This window comes from Oncorhynchus kisutch, linkage group LG17 (genome assembly GCF_002021735.2).
Source record: "Oncorhynchus kisutch isolate 150728-3 linkage group LG17, Okis_V2, whole genome shotgun sequence".
NCBI classification, from domain to species: Eukaryota; Metazoa; Chordata; class Actinopteri; order Salmoniformes; family Salmonidae; genus Oncorhynchus; species Oncorhynchus kisutch.
The window spans coordinates 88253482-88273368 of record NC_034190.2 but is presented as its reverse complement, the minus strand read 5'-3'; the positions used below and the strand labels follow the sequence as shown (position 1 = coordinate 88273368).

Below are 19887 nucleotides of genomic sequence, written 5' to 3'. Positions count from 1 at the left end.
CTTTACAGAGCAGGACCAGACTGACACCCAGACTACCTTTACAGAGCAGGACCAGACTGATTATGATATGACACCCAGACTACCTTTACAGAGCAGGACCAGACTGATTATGATATGACACCCAGACTACCTTTACCTAGCAGGACCAGACTGATTATGATATGACACCCAGACTACCTTTACAGAGCAGGACCAGACTGACACCCAGACTACCTTTACAGAGCAGGACCAGACTGATTATGATATGACACCCAGACTACCTTTACAGAGCAGGACCAGACCGACACCCAGACTACCTTTACAGAGCAGGACCAGACTGATTATGATATGACACCCAGACTACCTTTACAGAGCAGGACCAGACTGACACCCAGACTACCTTTACAGAGCAGGACCAGACTGACACCCAGACTACCTTTACCTAGCAGGACCAGACTGATTATGATATGACACCCAGACTACCTTTACAGAGCAGGACCAGACTGATTATGATATGACACCCAGACTACCTTTACAGAGCAGGACCAGACTGATTATGATATGACACCCAGACTACCTTTACAGAGCAGGACCAGACTGATTATGATATGACACCCAGACTACCTTTACAGAGCAGGACCAGACTGATTATGATATGACACCCAGACTACCTTTACAGAGCAGGACCAGACTGATTATGATATGACACCCAGACTACCTTTACAGAGCAGGACCAGACTGACACCCAGACTACCTTTACAGAGCAGGACCAGACTGGTTATGATATGACACCCAGACTACCTTTACAGAGCAGGACCAGACTGATTATGATATGACACCCAGACTACCTTTACAGAGCAGGACCAGACTGATTATGATATGACACCCAGACTACCTTTACAGAGCAGGACCAGACTGACACCCAGACTACCTTTACAGAGCAGGACCAGACTGATTATGATATGACACCCAGACTACCTTTACAGAGCAGGACCAGACTGATTATGATATGACACCCAGACTACCTTTACAGAGCAGGACCAGACTGACACCCAGACTACCTTTACAGAGCAGGACCAGACTGATTATGATATGACACCCAGACTACCTTTACAGAGCAGGACCAGACTGATTATGATATGACACCCAGACTACCTTTACAGAGCAGGACCAGACTGATTATGATATGACACCCAGACTACCTTTACAGAGCAGGACCAGACTGATTATGATATGACACCCAGACTACCTTTACAGAGCAGGACCAGACTGATTATGATATGACACCCAGACTACCTTTACAGAGCAGGACCAGACTGATTATGATATGACACCCAGACTACCTTTACAGAGCAGGACCAGACTGATTATGATATGACACCCAGACTACCTTTACAGAGCAGGACCAGACTGATTATGATATGACACCCAGACTACCTTTACAGAGCAGGACCAGACTGATTATGATATGACACCCAGACTACCTTTACAGAGCAGGACCAGACTGATTATGATATGACACCCAGACTACCTTTACAGAGCAGGACCAGACTGACACCCAGACTACCTTTACAGAGCAGGACCAGACTGATTATGATATGACACCCAGACTACCTTTACAGAGCAGGACCAGACTGACACCCAGACTACCTTTACAGAGCAGGACCAGACTGATTATGATATGACACCCAGACTACCTTTACAGAGCAGGACCAGACTGATTATGATATGACACCCAGACTACCTTTACCTAGCAGGACCAGACTGATTATGATATGACACCCAGACTACCTTTACAGAGCAGGACCAGACTGACACCCAGACTACCTTTACAGAGCAGGACCAGACTGATTATGATATGACACCCAGACTACCTTTACAGAGCAGGACCAGACTGACACCCAGACTACCTTTACAGAGCAGGACCAGACTGATTATGATATGACACCCAGACTACCTTTACAGAGCAGGACCAGACTGACACCCAGACTACCTTTACAGAGCAGGACCAGACTGACACCCAGACTACCTTTACCTAGCAGGACCAGACTGATTATGATATGACATCCAGACTACCTTTACAGAGCAGGACCAGACTGATTATGATATGACACCCAGACTACCTTTACAGAGCAGGACCAGACTGATTATGATATGACACCCAGACTACCTTTACAGAGCAGGACCAGACTGATTATGATATGACACCCAGACTACCTTTACAGAGCAGGACCAGACTGATTATGATATGACACCCAGACTACCTTTACAGAGCAGGACCAGACTGATTATGATATGACACCCAGACTACCTTTACAGAGCAGGACCAGACTGATTATGATATGACACCCAGACTACCTTTACAGAGCAGGACCAGACTGATTATGATATGACACCCAGACTACCTTTACAGAGCAGGACCAGACTGATTATGATATGACACCCAGACTACCTTTACAGAGCAGGACCAGACTGATTATGATATGACACCCAGACTACCTTTACAGAGCAGGACCAGACTGATTATGATATGACACCCAGACTACCTTTACAGAGCAGGACCAGACTGATTATGATATGACACCCAGACTACCTTTACAGAGCAGGACCAGACTGATTATGATATGACACCCAGACTACCTTTACAGAGCAGGACCAGACCGATTATGATATGACACCCAGACTACCTTTACAGAGCAGGACCAGACCGATTATGATATGACACCCAGACTACCTTTACAGAGCAGGACCAGACTGATTATGATATGACACCCAGACTACCTTTACAGAGCAGGACCAGACTGATTATGATATGACACCCAGACTACCTTTACAGAGCAGGACCAGACTGATTATGATATGACACCCAGACTACCTTTACAGAGCAGGACCAGACTGATTATGATATGACACCCAGACTACCTTTACAGAGCAGGACCAGACTGACACCCAGACTACCTTTACAGAGCAGGACCAGACTGATTATGATATGACACCCAGACTACCTTTACAGAGCAGGACCAGACTGATTATGATATGACACCCAGACTACCTTTACAGAGCAGGACCAGACTGACACCCAGACTACCTTTACAGAGCAGGACCAGACTGATTATGATATGACACCCAGACTACCTTTACAGAGCAGGACCAGACTGATTATGATATGACACCCAGACTACCTTTACAGAGCAGGACCAGACTGACACCCAGACTACCTTTACAGAGCAGGACCAGACTGATTATGATATGACACCCAGACTACCTTTACAGAGCAGGACCAGACTGATTATGATATGACACCCAGACTACCTTTACAGAGCAGGACCAGACTGATTATGATATGACACCCAGACTACCTTTACAGAGCAGGACCAGACTGATTATGATATGACACCCAGATTACCTTTACAGAGCAGGACCAGACTGATTATGATATGACACCCAGACTACCTTTACAGAGCAGGACCAGACTGATTATGATATGACACCCAGACTACCTTTACCTAGCAGGACCAGACTGACACCCATACTACCTTTACAGAGCAGGACCAGACTGATTATGATATGACACCCAGACTACCTTTACAGAGCAGGACCAGACTGATTATGATATGACACCCAGACTACCTTTACAGAGCAGGACCAGACTGATTATGATATGACACCCAGACTACCTTTACAGAGCAGGACCAGACTGATTATGATATGACACCCAGACTACCTTTACAGAGCAGGACCAGACTGACACCCAGACTACCTTTACAGAGCAGGACCAGACTGATTATGATATGACACCCAGACTACCTTTACAGAGCAGGACCAGACTGATTATGATATGACACCCAGACTACCTTTACAGAGCAGGACCAGACTGACACCCAGACTACCTTTACAGAGCAGGACCAGACTGATTATGATATGACACCCAGACTACCTTTACAGAGCAGGACCAGACTGATTATGATATGACACCCAGACTACCTTTACAGAGCAGGACCAGACTGACACCCAGACTACCTTTACAGAGCAGGACCAGACTGATTATGATATGACACCCAGACTACCTTTACAGAGCAGGACCAGACTGATTATGATATGACACCCAGACTACCTTTACAGAGCAGGACCAGACTGATTATGATATGACACCCAGACTACCTTTACAGAGCAGGACCAGACTGATTATGATATGACACCCAGACTACCTTTACAGAGCAGGACCAGCCTGATTATGATATGACACCCAGACTACCTTTACAGAGCAGGACCAGACTGATTATGATATGACACCCAGACTACCTTTACCTAGCAGGACCAGACTGACACCCAGACTACCTTTACAGAGCAGGACCAGACTGATTATGATATGACACCCAGACTACCTTTACAGAGCAGGACCAGACTGATTATGATATGACACCCAGACTACCTTTACAGAGCAGGACCAGACTGATTATGATATGACACCCAGACTACCTTTACAGAGCAGGACCAGACTGATTATGATATGACACCCAGACTACCTTTACAGAGCAGGACCAGACTGATTATGATATGACATACATTTCTGATCTTGTCTAAGACTTTGGAAGTATTTCTAAATGTCTAATCTAAATGAAAATATCTCTCTCTGTCCTCTTTCTTCTCTTTCTCGCTCTCTCTGTCCCAGAGCTGCCAGCTCAGATCCTGTCCTCTGATGGGGTGGTATATCAAGTTACGGAGGGGGGCGTGGCCAGACTGCATTGTGAGGCCTTCGGGTCACCCCGTCCACAGGTCACATGGTGAGACTAATGTTATAATAGGAGATGTGGGGATACTGTGGGAACCCTGTGTCTCATTGGGACAGTGCTCTGTGTTATCCGCTAACCGTGTGTGTGGGTGTGTGTGTGTGTGTGTGTGTAGGGAGAGTGAGGATCTCCAGAACACCTTGCTGTCGGACAGTCGTGTGTCTCAGCTGACCAATGGGACGTTAGAGCTGTTTAATAGTAGCAGGGAGGACAGTGGAGTCTACACCTGCTCCATTACACACAACAACACCTCCATCACCGCTCACCTGGAGGTCCTCAGTGAGAACCACACAGCACCACATAGTCCCACACAGCACCACACAGCACCACACAGAACCACACAGCACCACACAGTACCACACAGCACCACACAGCACCACACAGTACCACACAGCACCACACAGCACCACACAGTACCACACAGCACCACACAGTACCACATAGCACCACACAGCACCACACAGTCCCACACAGCACCACACAGCACCACACAGCCCCACACAGTCCCACACAGCACCACACAGTCCCACACAGCACCACACAGTCCCACACAGCACCACATAGCACCACACAGCACCACACAGTACCACACAGCACCACACAGTCCCACACAGCACCACACAGTCCCACACAGCACCACACAGTCCCACACAGCACCACATAGCACCACACAGCACCACACAGCACCACACAGTCCCACACAGTCCCACACAGCACCACACAGTCCCACACAGCACCACATAGCACCACATAGCACCACACAGCACCACATAGTCCCACACAGCACCACACAGCACCACACAGCACCACACAGTACCACACAGTTCCACACAGTCCCACACAGCACCACACAGCCCCACACAGCACCACATAGCACCACACAGCACCACACAGTCCCACACAGCACCACACAGCACCACACAGCACCACACAGTACCACACAGTTCCACACAGTACCACACAGCACCACATGCTACTAGTCTATTTCTCTCTGTCTACTCCTTGATCTCTGTCTCAAACCCATTGCATGTGCTGATGTTGTTCTAAACGAATTCCCTTCAGGACAGTAAAGTTTCCATTAATTTGTAATTCCCTTCTGGACATCAATATGTTTCGTTCATTTATAATTCCCTTCAGGACAGTAAAGGTTTTATTCAATTAAACCAAGATATCAGATACTGTATTAGTCATGACTAAAGTAATTTCCTATCCTCCTCCCATCTCCTCTTTTCTCCTTTCCTCCACTTCCCTCACCCCACTCCCCCAGAACGTACGGTGATGCTGATCGGTCCCCAGGCTGTACAGGTTACGAGGGGAGGAGACTCCTGGTTGGACTGTCATTTCACCTTTGACCCCCATCTGAACCGACCCCAAATCCTCTGGAGGAAAGACGGACAGAAGATCATGGAGTCATCACTGGGAGACAAGTAAACGCGCGCCTCTATCTCCTCAGACCCCCTCCTCCATATTGGATCAGTCCACATACACACCTCTATCTCCTCAGACCCCCTCCTCCATATTGGATCAGTCCACATACACACCTCTATCTCCTCAGACCCCCTCCTCCATATTGGATCAGTCCATACACACCTCTATCTCCTCAGACCCCCTCCTCCATATTGGATCAGTCCATACACACCTCTATCTCCTCAGACCCCCTCCTCCATATTGGATCAGTCCATACACAACTCTATCTCCTCAGACCATCTCCTCCATATTGGATCAGTCCACACACACACCTCTATCTCCTCAGACCCCCTCCTCCATATTGGATCAGTCCATACACACCTCTATCTCCTCAGACCCCCTCCTCCATATTGGATCAGTCCATACACACACCTCTATCTCCTCAGACCCCCTCCTCCATATTGGATCAGTCCATACACACCTCTATCTCCTCAGACCCCCTCCTCCATATTGGATCAGTCCATACACACACCTCTATCCTCTCAGACCCCCTCCTCCATATTGGATCAGTCCATACACACGCCTCTATCTCCTCAGACCCCCTCCTCCATATTGGATCAGTCCATACACACCTCTATCTCCTCAGACCCCCTTCTCCATATTGGATCAGTCCATACACACCTCTATCTCCTCAGACCCCCTTCTCCATATTGGATCAGTCCATACACACCTCTATCTCCTCAGACCCCCTTCTCCATATTGGATCAGTCCATACACACACCTCTATCTCCTCAGACCCCCTCCTCCATATTGGATCAGTCCACACACACACCTCTATCTCCTCAGACCCCCTCCTCCATATTGGATCAGTATGTCCTCACTCCTCAGACCTCACGAATATGAGAAGAGAGGATGCAAGAAATCGAGGAATGATGAATTTAGAAAAAGCCACACCAAACTGGCATTAAGACCTGTGTTCAGATACTCTTTTAAATCTTTCAAATACTTCTAGCAGTTGGCCGGCATGGAGCCCCAGATTAGCAAGGCTTGCACTGCACCAGGCAAGCCCAGATAAAGCATTTGAAATGATTTCAAATAGTATTTTAACCAAGGCCTAGGTACAACGCAGACGCAACCTTATGTACACGTAAATGAACATGTATGTATTGAAATCAAATGATTGATTTGTGTTGTTGTCATGGTGACCAGGTACACTCTACTTGGGAATGGAACCCTCAGAGTGACAGATGTTCAATCAGCAGACGAAGGGCTTTACTCCTGTGAGGTCATCACAGATCTGGACAGCGTATTGGCCAGTGGCTCCATCACTGTAGTGGGTATGTGGTGTGTGTGTCTGCGTGTGTGTGTGTGCGTGTGTGTGTGTGCGCGTGTGTGTGCGTGTGTGTGTGTGTGTGTGTGTGTGTGTGTGTGCGCGTGTGTGCGCGCGTGTGTGCGTGCGTGTGTGTGCGCGTGTGTGTGCGCGTGTGTGTGTGTGTGTGCGTGTGTGTGTGTGTGTGTGTGTGTGTGTGCGCGTGTGTGTGTGCGTGTGTGTGTGCGTGTGTGTGTGTGTGTGTGTGTGTGTGTGTGTGTGTGTGTGTGTGTGTGTGCGTGTATGTGCGCGTGTGTGTGCGTGTGCGCGTGTGTGTGCGCGTGTGTGTGCGTGTGTGTGTGCGTGTGCGTGTGCGCGTGTGTGTGCGCGTGTGTGTGTGTGTGTGTGCGCGTGTGTGTGCGCGTGTGTGTGCGTGTGTGTGTGCGTGTGTGTGTGTGTGTGTGTGTGTGCTGTCGTGTCTTTTGCATCATTAACTGAAGACTTAGTTTTGTCAAAGATTCTCTGTAATTATTATTACGCGATTAAACTGATTAATCATGTAACTGTAATTAACTAGGAAGTCGGGGCACCAAGGAAAATATTCAGATTACAAAGTTATAATTTTCCTAATATAACTTTACAGAAATGTTCAAATCTGATCAATTAGTCTTCTGATTAATGACTTATTCTTTATTTTACCTCACGTTAGTCTCATTCCAAACATAGTAAATGGTTGGTTAACTGCATGAACCCAGTCTTCACTATTAGTCATCCATACGTCAATTGTCTTAAATTATTTATTTACTAACTAAGTCATTCACAGAAATGCATAAACAAACAGTAGATAGTTACAAGGAAATGATAACGGAGTTCCCCTAGTGGGATAAACCGGTATCGCGGCTTGGTGAACAAAAGGGAAGTGGGGTCGACTGAGATGAGACACTACAAAGTTGATAATTATAACAATTGAAATGCTAATCCTTTGCACATGAACTCTCACTCATTCAGGAACAATTGCAATCAATATATATATATATTTATGCTCAGTGTGTCGTTGGGATCTCTGTTGAAAAGTTAGTTTCTGTTGGAGATTCTGTCCTCTCTCTCTCTGTCGTGGTTAGAATGGATAGTTCAGAGTGACATTCATTCATGTTGTTATAGAATAGATGTTTCGGCGGTTGTCGGGCTTCGTGTTCAATGATACCGAATTCCTAGCTGCAGACTAGAAATTAATATCAAAGACTTGTTCTTATTCTGTCGGTATCGATAGTCTAAGAGTTTAACCACGTGGGATGGTTAAAAGATTCAGCAGTCTGGTCTAAACCTTGGCCCTCTCGTTATCGAGGTAAGCTGGTCTGCAACCTTTGTCCTCTCGTAACTGAGAGAAACATGGTCTGTTGAGAAATTCTCAAAGTGGGGGTTTTATTCGGGAGTTGCAGAAAAGGCTGTCTCATGATGCCAGGTCCTAACTGTGCTCATGGGCGGTCCTGATTTAGTTAAACTCAAAAGGGAACTGGAGTTTCCTTCATTAAACAGTCCAAAATCACATTACACAATTTCACAAACAGTTCCATCCTCACTCATTCATCTTATACAACAATTAGATGTAAGCCTCATTGCTGAGGCTATTATACACTGCTCAAAAAATAAAGGGAACACTAAAATAACACATCCTAGATCTGAATGAATGAAATATTCTTATTAAATACTTTTTTATTTTACATAGTTGAATGTGCTGACAATAAAATCACACAACAATTATCAATGAAATCAAATGTATCAACCCATGGAAGTCTGGATTTGGAGTCACACTCAAAATTAAAGTGGAAAACCACACTACAGGCTGATCCAACTTTGATGTAATGTCCTTAAAACAAGTCAAAATGAGGCTCAGTAGTGTGTGTGGCCTCCATGTGCCTGTATGACCTCCCTACAACGCCTGGGCATGCTCCTGATGAGGTGGCGGATGGTCTCCTGAGGGATCACCTCCCAGACCTGGACTAAAGCATCCGCCAACTCCTGGACAGTCTGTGGTGCAACTGTTGGTGGATGGAGCGAGACATGATGTCCCAGATGTGCTCAATTGGATTCAGGTCTGGGGAACGGGCGGGTCAGTCCATAGCATCAATGCCTTCCTCTTGCAGGAACTGCTGACACACTCCAGCCACATGAGGTCTAGCAATAGGAAGAACCCAGGGCCAACCTCACCAGCATCTTGTCTCACAAGGAGTCTGAGGATCTCATCTCGGTACCTAATGGCAGTCAGGCTACCTCTGGCGAGCAAATGGAAGGCTGTGCGGCCCCTCAAAGAAATGCCACCCCACACCAAGACTGACCCACCGCCAAACCGGTCATGCTGGAGGATGTTGCAGGCAGCAGAACGTTCTCCATGGCGTCTCCAGACTCTGTCACGTCTGTCACATGTGCTCAGTGTGAACCTGCTTTCATCTGTGAAGAGCACAGGGCGCCAGTGGCGAATTTGCCAATCGTGGTGTTCTCTGGCAAATGCCAAACGTCCTGCACAGTGTTGGGCTGTAAGCACAACCCCCACCTGTGGACGTCGGCCCTCATACCACCCTCATGGAGTCTGTTTCTGAACGTTTGAGCAGACACATGCACATTTGTGTCCTGCTGGAGGTCATTTTGCAGGGCTCTGGCAGTGCTCCTCCTGCTCCTCCTTGCACAAAGGCGGAGGTAGCGGTCCTGCTGCTGGGTTTTTGCCCTCCTACGGCCTCCTCCACATCTCCTGATGTACTGGCCTGTCTCCTGGTAGCGCCTCCATGCTCTGGACACTACGCTGACAGACACAGCAAACCTTCTTGCCACAGTTCGCATTGATGTGCCATCCTGGATGAGCTGCACTAACTGAGCCACTTGTGTGGGTTGTAGACTCCGTCTCATGCTACCACTAGAGTGAAAGCACCGCCAGCATTCAAAAGTGACCAAAACATCAGCCAGTAAGCATGGGAACTGAGAAGTGGTCTGTGGTCATCACCTGCAGAACCATTCCTTTATTGGGGGTGTCTTGCTAATGGCCTATAATTTCCACCTGTTGTCTATTCCATTTGCACAACAGCATGTGACATTTATTGTCAATCAGTGTTGCTTCCTAAGTGGATAGTTTGATTTCACAGAAGTGTGATTGACTTGGAGTTACATTGTGTTGTTTAAGTGTTCCCTTTATTTTTTGGAGCAGCGTATAAACAGAGTTATGGTAATGTGGCTGTATTGTCTCCCATGAGCTTCCCCAAGTTGTACCAAACGGACCAGTTCGTAGCTGGATTCTTCACTGATCTTTTATTCCTTCTCCAAAACATAAATGTTGTTCGGTTCTCCAGTTCTGTGAGGTGGAAGAAATTCCTTTGTTCTCTATGTAAATTCATTCTATCTCTATACTGTGGCCATGAGGAGACAAACTCCTCCAGGAATTTATGACCTCTCAGACCACAGCAGCCTAGGTGTAGGAGACAGGGCGAGGGGGATGGGGCTTTCTGTACCCAAAGAGGGCAACGTCAAAGCAGTGTGTGTGTACGTGTGTGTGTGTATGTACGTGTGTGTGTGTATGTACGTATGTGTGTCTGTGTGTGTGTGTCTCTCCTGCAGCCTGCCCCCCCCCCCCCTCTCTCTCTCTAACCCCCCCTCTCTCTCGAACCTCTCTCTCCTGCAGCCTGTCCCAGCCCTCCAGTGTTTCTGTCTCTGTCTGAAGAGCAGGACCACAACCTGACTCTCAGCTGGACACCTGGAAACACACACAACTCCCCCACCACAGGTACACACACGCACCGACACACACACATATTTACTATAAGTATTTACTATATGTATTTACTATACGTATTTACTATACATCTGTATTCCTGTCAGAGTATCAGAGGATCTGAGATTTCATCTTTCAGAGAAGTATTAAAGACTGTCAGTCACACTGGTTAAAATATTAAAGACTGTCAGTCACACTGGATACAAATATTAAAGACTGTCAGTCACACTGGATACAAATATTAAAGACTGTCAGTCACACTGGATACAAATATTAAAGACTGTCAGTCACACTGGATACAAATATTAAAGACTGTCAGTCACACTGGATAAAAGCATCTAGTCAGCTCAATGTAAATGTATTTGGAATTCTGGTGACTTCCTGAATTGACTGAGTTGTTCCTGTAAACACGTTTATTTGTCTGTAGAGTTTGTGGTGGAGGTAAAGGAGGAGAAACATCCTGAGGGGAAGTGGGAGTCACACCGTGTGACTGGGGATGTCAATCATCTGGAGTTACACCTCCTCCCGTACTCCACCTACCGCTTCCGGGTCAGCGGGGTCAACAGACTGGGGAGGAGCAACCCGTCAGAAATCTCCGAGGCCTACAGCACCCTACCCACAGGTCTGACACACACACACGCAGAGACGCCGGTCAAATCAAATCAAATTCTATTTGTCAAATGCTGAATACAACAGCTGTAGACCTTACCGTGAAATGCTGAATACAACAGCTGTAGACCTTACCGTGAAATGCTGAATACAACAGCTGTAGACCTTACCATGAAATGCTGAATACAACAGCTGTAGACCTTACCATGAAATGCTGAATACAACAGCTGTAGACCTTACCATGAAATGCTGAATACAACAGCTGTAGACCTTACCATGAAATGCTGAATACAACAGCTGTAGACCTTACCGTGAAATGCTGAATACAACAGCTGTAGACTTTACCGTGAAATGCTGAATATAACAGCTGTAGACCTTACCGTGAAATGCTGAATACATCGGGTGTAGTAGACCTTACCTTACGTGACAGACTTGTTTCTGAAAAGGTGGATTTTTAAAAGTAGAAGCTGAAATTGTTTGGGCACAGACCTGGATAGCATGACAGAACTCTGCAGGCTAACTCCTCCCCCGTTGGCAGTACTATCTTGTCGCAAATGTTATAGTTAGGGATGGAAATTTCAGGGGTTTTGTTGGTATTCCTAAACCAGGATTCAGACACTGCTAGGACATCCGGGTTGGCAGAGTGTGCTAAAGCAGTGAGTACAACACACTTAGGGAGGAGGCTTCTAATGTTAACATGCATGAAACAAAGGCTTTTACGGTTCCAGAAGTCATCTGGGGATTGGGAGTGGAGCTAGGCACTGCAGGGCCTGGATTAACCTCTACATCACCAGAGGAACCGAGGAGGAGTAGGATAAGGGTGCTGCCAAAGGCTAAAATAACTGGTCGTCTAGTACGTTTGGAACAGAATAAAAGGAGCAGATTTCTTGGCAAGGAATAGATTTAAGGCATAATGTACAGACAAAGGTATGGTAGGATGAAAGAGATATTGTCTCTAGAAACATAATTTAAACCAGGTGATGTGTCGGAGGTGGAACTAAAGGGTTAGCTAAGGCGTATTGAGCAGGGCTAGAGGCTCTACAGTGAAATAAGTAAATAATCACTAACTAAAACAGCAATGGACAAGGCATATTGACATTAGGGAGAGGCATGCGTAGCCGAGTGATCATAGGGGTCCAGTGATTGGCTCGAGCTGGAGACAACTCGATTCAGGAAGCTAGCGGGCCGGGGCTAGCAGGCTAGGAGAAGGGCCTTAGAGGGACGTCGCAGTGGAAGAAGTCTGTTGTAGTCCCCTCGTGCTGTTATGTCAGCAGACCAGTCGTCATGGATCAGCAGGGCTCCGTGTGGTAAAAGGGTCCAGGCCAATTGGAAAAATAGGTATAGTGGCCAAAGAACTTGTCCGATGGGCCTCTTCAGCTAACAGTCCAATATGCTCTAGACAGCTAGAGGGCCGCGGCTAGCAGGCTAGCAGATGGACATTCAGGGGATGACAGAGGAGCCAGTTGAAAAACCCCCTTGGGCAGATTATGTCGGTAGTCCAGTCATGATGGATCGGCGGGGCTCCGTGTAAAAAGGGTCCAGGCCATTTGGCAAAATAGGTATTGTAGCCCAATAATTGGCTGATCGACCTCTTCAACTAGCCGGGAGATGGGCCTAGCTCCAGGCTAGCTCCAGGCTAACTGGTGCTTGCTTCGGGACAGAGACGTTAGCCAGGAGTAGCCACTCTGATAGCAGCTAGCTAGCTGTGATGATCCGGTGTAAAGGTTCAGAGCTTGCAGCAGGAATTCGGAGACGTGGTAGAGAAAAAGCAGTCCAATATGCTCTGGGTTGATGTCGCGCTGTGCTGACTGGCAGGAGTTGACCGGGCTGAGGCTGGCTGATGTCCAAGTTAACGGTGATGACTGCTAGCGTTGGCTATCTGACTACTAGCTAGTAACTAGTTAGCTGGCTAGCTGCTGATGGGGGTTCCGGTTCTAAAGTGTAAAAAAATAGTAGATCTGTACCACATTGGTTGAGGCGGGTTACTTCAGTCTGTTGGTGTTATTACTCTCTCTCTCTGAATACATTAATCTGTTGTTGTAACTCTCTCTCTCCCCCTCTCTCTCTAGTTCCTGAAAGTTACCCTCTAAATGTGCGTAGTGAGTCTACAGAACCAGGAACACTGGTCATCATGTGGGAGGTACACAACATGCTCTTGTTTCTGTCTGTCTATCTGTGTGTGTGTGTGTGTGTGTGTGTGTGTGTGTGTGTGTGTGTGAGTGTGTCGTTTGTGTGTAATGTGTGAATTGTGTGTCTGTGGTGTGAGTGTGATGTGTGGGTTGTGAGTATTTTGTGGTGTGTGTGTGTGCGTGCGTGTGTGTGTCATTGTCTGTCTCTCTCTCTGTGTCCGTGTGCATGCGTGTGTCAAAAACGTACGTCTATATAACTTGCTTGTGTGTGTGTGTGTGTAGGAGATTGACCGTCGTTTGTACAACGGGTCGGGGTTCCAGTATAAGGTGTCATGGCGACAGGTTCAGGCGCATCACTGGAGCCATACCCATGTTCCACATCCTCCTTACCTGGTGAACGGAACCAGAGCGTTCTCTAGTTATGAGATGAAGGTCCAGGCTGTCAACTCTCTGGGAGAGGGACCGCATCCTGTTCCCGTTATAGGACACTCTGGAGAGGACTGTATGTACACACACTCACAAACACCCACACTCACACACTCATACACCCACACACTCTCTCTGGAGAGGACTGTATGTACACACACTCACACACAGTCGGGTTTAATGAATACAAAACAATACAAAAAATAAATAAATGTATAATTCTTGTGTAGTTTATATCTATAGGCTACATTGAGGTTTTTCTTTCATTATTTTAGGCTGTCTGGCATTAGTGCTCAAGCCTAAGATTTATAGGGCCCAACTTTTCAAGCCAAATAGCCTACATACCAATCGCCAAAAGATTTTTGGAATTCGCACAAAATGTCGATCCACTGAGTCAAAAAGGACAATGTCAGAGTTCAATTCAATAACCGAAAAGCTGTGAAATGGAGAGTTGAAAATAAAGAGAAGAGAGGACCAGAACGTAATGTTTGGGGAAGATTTAGTGACGTGGTTAAAGAGGATGACAGCAGTGAATGTTACGTGTGATGATTGTGAGGCGCTGTACAAATTAGACAGTCACAAGATGGGGACTTCAAATAGGCCTATGGCATGTCAAGGGAACTGTAGCTTGCTGTTCAGATGTTAAACTGAAATCTGGACACTGACGACAGTTCTATAACCTCTCAAATAGCCTTAATATTAACTCCTGCAGAATTAAACATTTCTTGCAGTAAAATGCTATAGCAAATGTAGGATACATTTCTCTCAGGAGGTCGTGGAATCTGATTGGCTCGTGGTAATGACTTGAGCAGAATTAGTGGAATGGTATCAAACACCAGATTGGCAGATTTATGCTCACTTCAAGGCAAGCAACACTGAAGCATGCATGAGAGCACCAGCTGTTCCGGATGTCTGTGTGATCACACTCTCCGTAGCTGATGTGAGCAAGACCTGTAAACAGGACAACATTCGCAGGGCCGCTGGGCCAGACGTGTACTCCTGGCATGAATGGATCAACTGGCAAGTGTCTTCATTTTCAACCTCTCCCTGACCAAGTCTGTAATACCTACATGTTTCGAGCGGACCACCATAGTCCCTGTGCCGAAGTGCTTTGAAAAGCTGTTCATGGCTCACATCAACACCATCATCCCAGAAACCCTAGACCCACTGCAATTTGCATACCATCCCACCAGGTCCACAGATGAATCAATCTCAATCGCACTCCACACGGCCCTTTCCCACCTGGACAAAAGGAACACCTATGTCAGAATGCTGTTCATTGACTACAGCTCAGCGTTCAACACCATAGTACCCACATATCTCATCGCTAAGCTAAGGGCCCTGGGACTAATGTTCTGGATCCTGGGCTTCCTGACGGGCCGCCCCCAGGTGGTAAGGGTAAGCAACAACAAATCTGCCACGCTGATACTCAACACGGGGGCCCCTCAGGGGTACGTGCTCAGTCCCCTCCTGTACTCCCTGTTCACCGACGACTGCATTGCCACGCACGACTCCAACACCATTATTAAGTTTTCTGATGACTCAACAGTGTACTGTTCACCGACAACGATCACGCCAACGATGAGACAACCTATGGGGAGGAGGTCAGAGACCTGGCAGTGTGGTGTCAGGACAACAACCTGTCCCTCAACGTGAGCAAGACAAAGGAGATGATCATGGATTACAGAAAAGGAGGACCAGACAGGCCCCCATTCACATCGACGGGATCAGTCTTACGTAGCAACATACTATACACATTTTACACAGATAATCTGTTTTACAATAGTTATATTTAGTTTGTTTTTAGTCCTGACCTTCCTCTATTTCTGATGTCCATCCAGTTTGATTTCTATTTGTAACTGTGCTATTTCACAACAGTTCTGAACCTATATACATTTTACAGACCCCGTATGTTTTACATTGGTTATCTTGTTATTAGTCCCACCCTTCAGCTCCATTCAACCCCTCCCATCTATCTCTCAACACCATCCAGTCCCACCCTTCAGCTCCACTCAACCCCTCCCATCTATCTCTCAACACCATCCAGTCCCACCCTTCAGCTCCATTCAACCCCTCCCATCTGTCTCTCAACACCATCCAGTCCCACCCTTCAGCTCCACTCAACCCCTCCCATCTATCTCTCAACACCATCCAGTCCCACCCTTCAGCTCCATTCAACCCCTCCCATCTGTCTCTCAACACCATCCAGTCCCACCCTTCAGCTCCATTCAACCCCTCCCATCTATCTCTCAACACCATCTAGTCCCACCCTTCAGCTCCATTCAACCCCTCCCATCTATCTCTCAACACCATCCAGTCCCACCCTTCAGCTCCATTCAACCTCTCCCATCTATCTCTCAACACCATCCAGTCCCACCCTTCAGCTCCATTCAACCCCTCCCATCTATCTCTCAACACCATCCAGTCCCTTCATCTCCATTCAACCCCTCCCATCTACCTCTCAACACCATCCAGTCCCTTCAGCTCCACTCAACCTCTCCCATCTATCTCTCAACACCATCCAGTCCCACCCTTCAGCTCCATTCAACCCCTCCCATCTATCTCTCAACACCATCCAGTCCCTTCAGCTCCACTCAACCTCTCCCATCTATCTCTCAACACCATCCAGTCCCACCCTTCAGCTCCATTCAACCCCTCCCATCTATCTCTCAACACCATCCAGTCCCACCCTTCAGCTCCACTCAATCCCTCCCATCTATCTCTCAACACCATCCAGTCCCACCCTTCAGCTCCACTCAACCTCTCCCATCTATCTCTCAACATCATCCATTTCGGACTTCTATTTGCCATGTATTTTTCAACTGTGCAGTGATGCTTCACAAAAGTACTGAACCTTTCTATTCTCATAGTTTCTTCGGATTGTAAATTAAAGGTAAACATTTTGCTAAAATAATGATTATATTATTGATCGATTGACTATGACTTTTCAAATCACCCAGTATTGCTGTCTGCAGTGTTAGTTCTAGGCAAATATCGCAATTCTTCAGCCATTCCTGGACCGGTGACCAAAAACGAGCAACATATGGACAGTACCAAAATAAATGATCTAATGATTCTGCCTCCTCACAGCAGAATCTGCAAAACTGGGAAGATTGTATCCCCCATATATATAACATTCTGTTGGTTGCAAGCTCATTTGTCCTGGGATATAAACATTGAGTTGTTATTTTACCTGAAATGCAGGTCCTCTACTCCGCCAATTAATCCACACATAAAACGGTCAACCGAATCGTTTCTCGGTCTCTCATCCTTCCAGGCTTTTTCTTCTCTGGACTTTATATTGCGATTGGCAACTTTTATAAATTAGGTGCATTACCGCCACTGACCTCGTTCGTCTTTCAGTCACCCACGTGGGTATAACCAATGAGGAGATGGCACGTGGGTACCTGCTTCTATAAACCAATGAGGAGATGGGAGAGGCAGGACTTGCAGTGCGTTGGCGCGCCAAGCAGTGTGGGGGGAATAATTGAATAACATAGATTTCTAAATACATTTTGCAACGCTCACACACGCGACGCACACGGTGTAGTTAGCCTGTCAGTAACCATGGTCAAATAGTTAGCCACTGTGTACTGTCGATTTAGGGCCAGATAGCACTACATTTTGCTTTGTGCTTCTGTTTCCCAATAAGTAACGTAGTTTTGTTTTGACTGTGTTGTAATTTGATTTATTCTGATTGATTGGATGTTTGTTCTGGTCCTGAGGCTTCAGGTTTGTTAGTCAGGTTTGTTAGTCAAACAGGTTTGTGAACTCAGGACCAGCTGGATGAGGGGACTCTGTTCTTTGCTCAGCTCTTGGCATTGCAGGACTTGGAAATTATATGAGAGGGGTTTTATTTAGAGGTTTCTAAAACGTAATGCTGAATTTTATTATTAGTGAATATTGGCCCAATTCTGCCCTGTGTGCATTGTTTGTAGTTTTCCTCTAAACATGTAGGAGAATCTTACAGAACTCTGCATGCAGGGTTTCAATGGGGTGTTTGTCTCACTGGGTAAAATCTTGTTTTGCAAGTGGACCCCATACCTCGCTGCCATAAAATGCAATTGGTTTAATGACACATTTAATTAGTTTTAGCCAAACTGAATTGTGGAGACTAACACCAGGGGCTGAGGATTCCTCGAGAATAGTGGCCAATTCGTTGATGTAAATATTGAAGAGTGCAGGGCTCAGAATGCAACCCTGGCGAAGGCTCCGCCCCCGGTTAAAGAATTCTGTTATTTTTTGGGCAATTTTGATGCTGCATGTATTGCCAGTATACATTGATTTAATTCTGTCATGTGTTTTACCCCCTACACCACTTTCAATAACTTTGTAGAACAGTCCTGCATGCCAAATAGAATCAAATGCTTTTTGGAAGTCAATAAAGCAAGCGTACATTTTGGTATTATTTTGGTGGACATGTTTATCTATCAGGGTGTGTAGGGTGTAAATATGATCGGCCATGTGATGTTTTGGTATAAATCCAATTCTCTCTCTCTGTGTCTCTGTGTCTGTCTGTCTCCTCTCTCTATGTCTCTTTGTGTTTTTGTGTCTCTGTCTCTCTCTCTTCTCTCTCTCTCTCTTTCTCTCTCTCTTTCTCTCTCTCTGTCTCTCTCTCTAGGTTTCTCTCTCTCGCTTTCTCTCTCTCTCGCTTTCTCTCTCTCGCTTTCTCTCTCTCTCTCTTTCTCTCTCTCTCTCTTGTAGTGCATGCTGGGAGATTGTGGAGTTTGAGTGTTTGGTGTGGAGGGCTCTATCCTAATTAACTTTCTTGATTATTTTCTTTACATGTTATTTTCTATGGTGGAGGGTTAATGCAATATTTGTTTTACCGGTATCCACAGTTTTTTTCAAAGTTAGGGTGGAAGAGGACAGAATAACTTTCCTGGGGTTTGGAAGGTGTGGTGTGCACGATGGCTTCTCAGCCTAGCGCGGAGGAGATGCTGTCGATACGGCATGGATTCAGGTGTGTTCCTGAGAATGGAGTTAAGGTGGAGGAGGTTCTGCTCGTAGTCGGTGAACATGTAGGAGCTGAATTTATGCATTCTGCTTCTAGAATGAACAAAGCTGTGGTTGTGTTCATGAAAAGGGCTAATTTGGTTGGTAGGCTAATTGCTAGCGGAATATTTGTAAGGGGTGTGTTGGTGTTAATTTCACCTCTCTCTACCACTTTGACAAGAGTGGTTGTTGCAAATTTGCCTCCGTTTATTACGGATGATGAAATCACGTTTATTACGGATGACCAAATCACGTTATTACGGATGACCAAATCACGTTTATTACGGATGACCAAATCACGTTTATTACGGATGACCAAATCACGTTTATTACGGATGACCAAATCACGTTTATTACGGATGACGAAATCAGTCGTTTTGGTAAGTTTGCTAGCGGTTTTCGTGTACCGTAAGCAGGCTTTCAGGCAGATGCCGTTAAGCACGTTGTTTCGTTCCGGAGGCAAGTGTTTATGTTTCTGAACAGATG

General features: G+C 46.4%; 1 protein-coding gene across 4 annotated transcripts in view; it reads left to right on the top strand.

The window, feature by feature from the left end:
- LOC109881208 (neural cell adhesion molecule L1.1) overlaps positions 1-19887 on the top strand; it is a 117490-nt gene that overhangs the window by 58658 nt on the left and 38945 nt on the right. For all 4 annotated transcript variants that reach the window (XM_031794918.1, XM_031794920.1, XM_031794919.1 and 1 more), the window contains 8 exons: positions 4652-4763; positions 4885-5048; positions 6037-6196; positions 7386-7513; positions 11153-11254; positions 11670-11864; positions 13921-13991; positions 14263-14482. In XM_031794918.1, the coding sequence (XP_031650778.1) occupies positions 4652-4763; positions 4885-5048; positions 6037-6196; positions 7386-7513; positions 11153-11254; positions 11670-11864; positions 13921-13991; positions 14263-14482 (1152 nt within the window). The remainder of the gene's footprint in view (positions 1-4651; positions 4764-4884; positions 5049-6036; positions 6197-7385; positions 7514-11152; positions 11255-11669; positions 11865-13920; positions 13992-14262; positions 14483-19887) is intronic.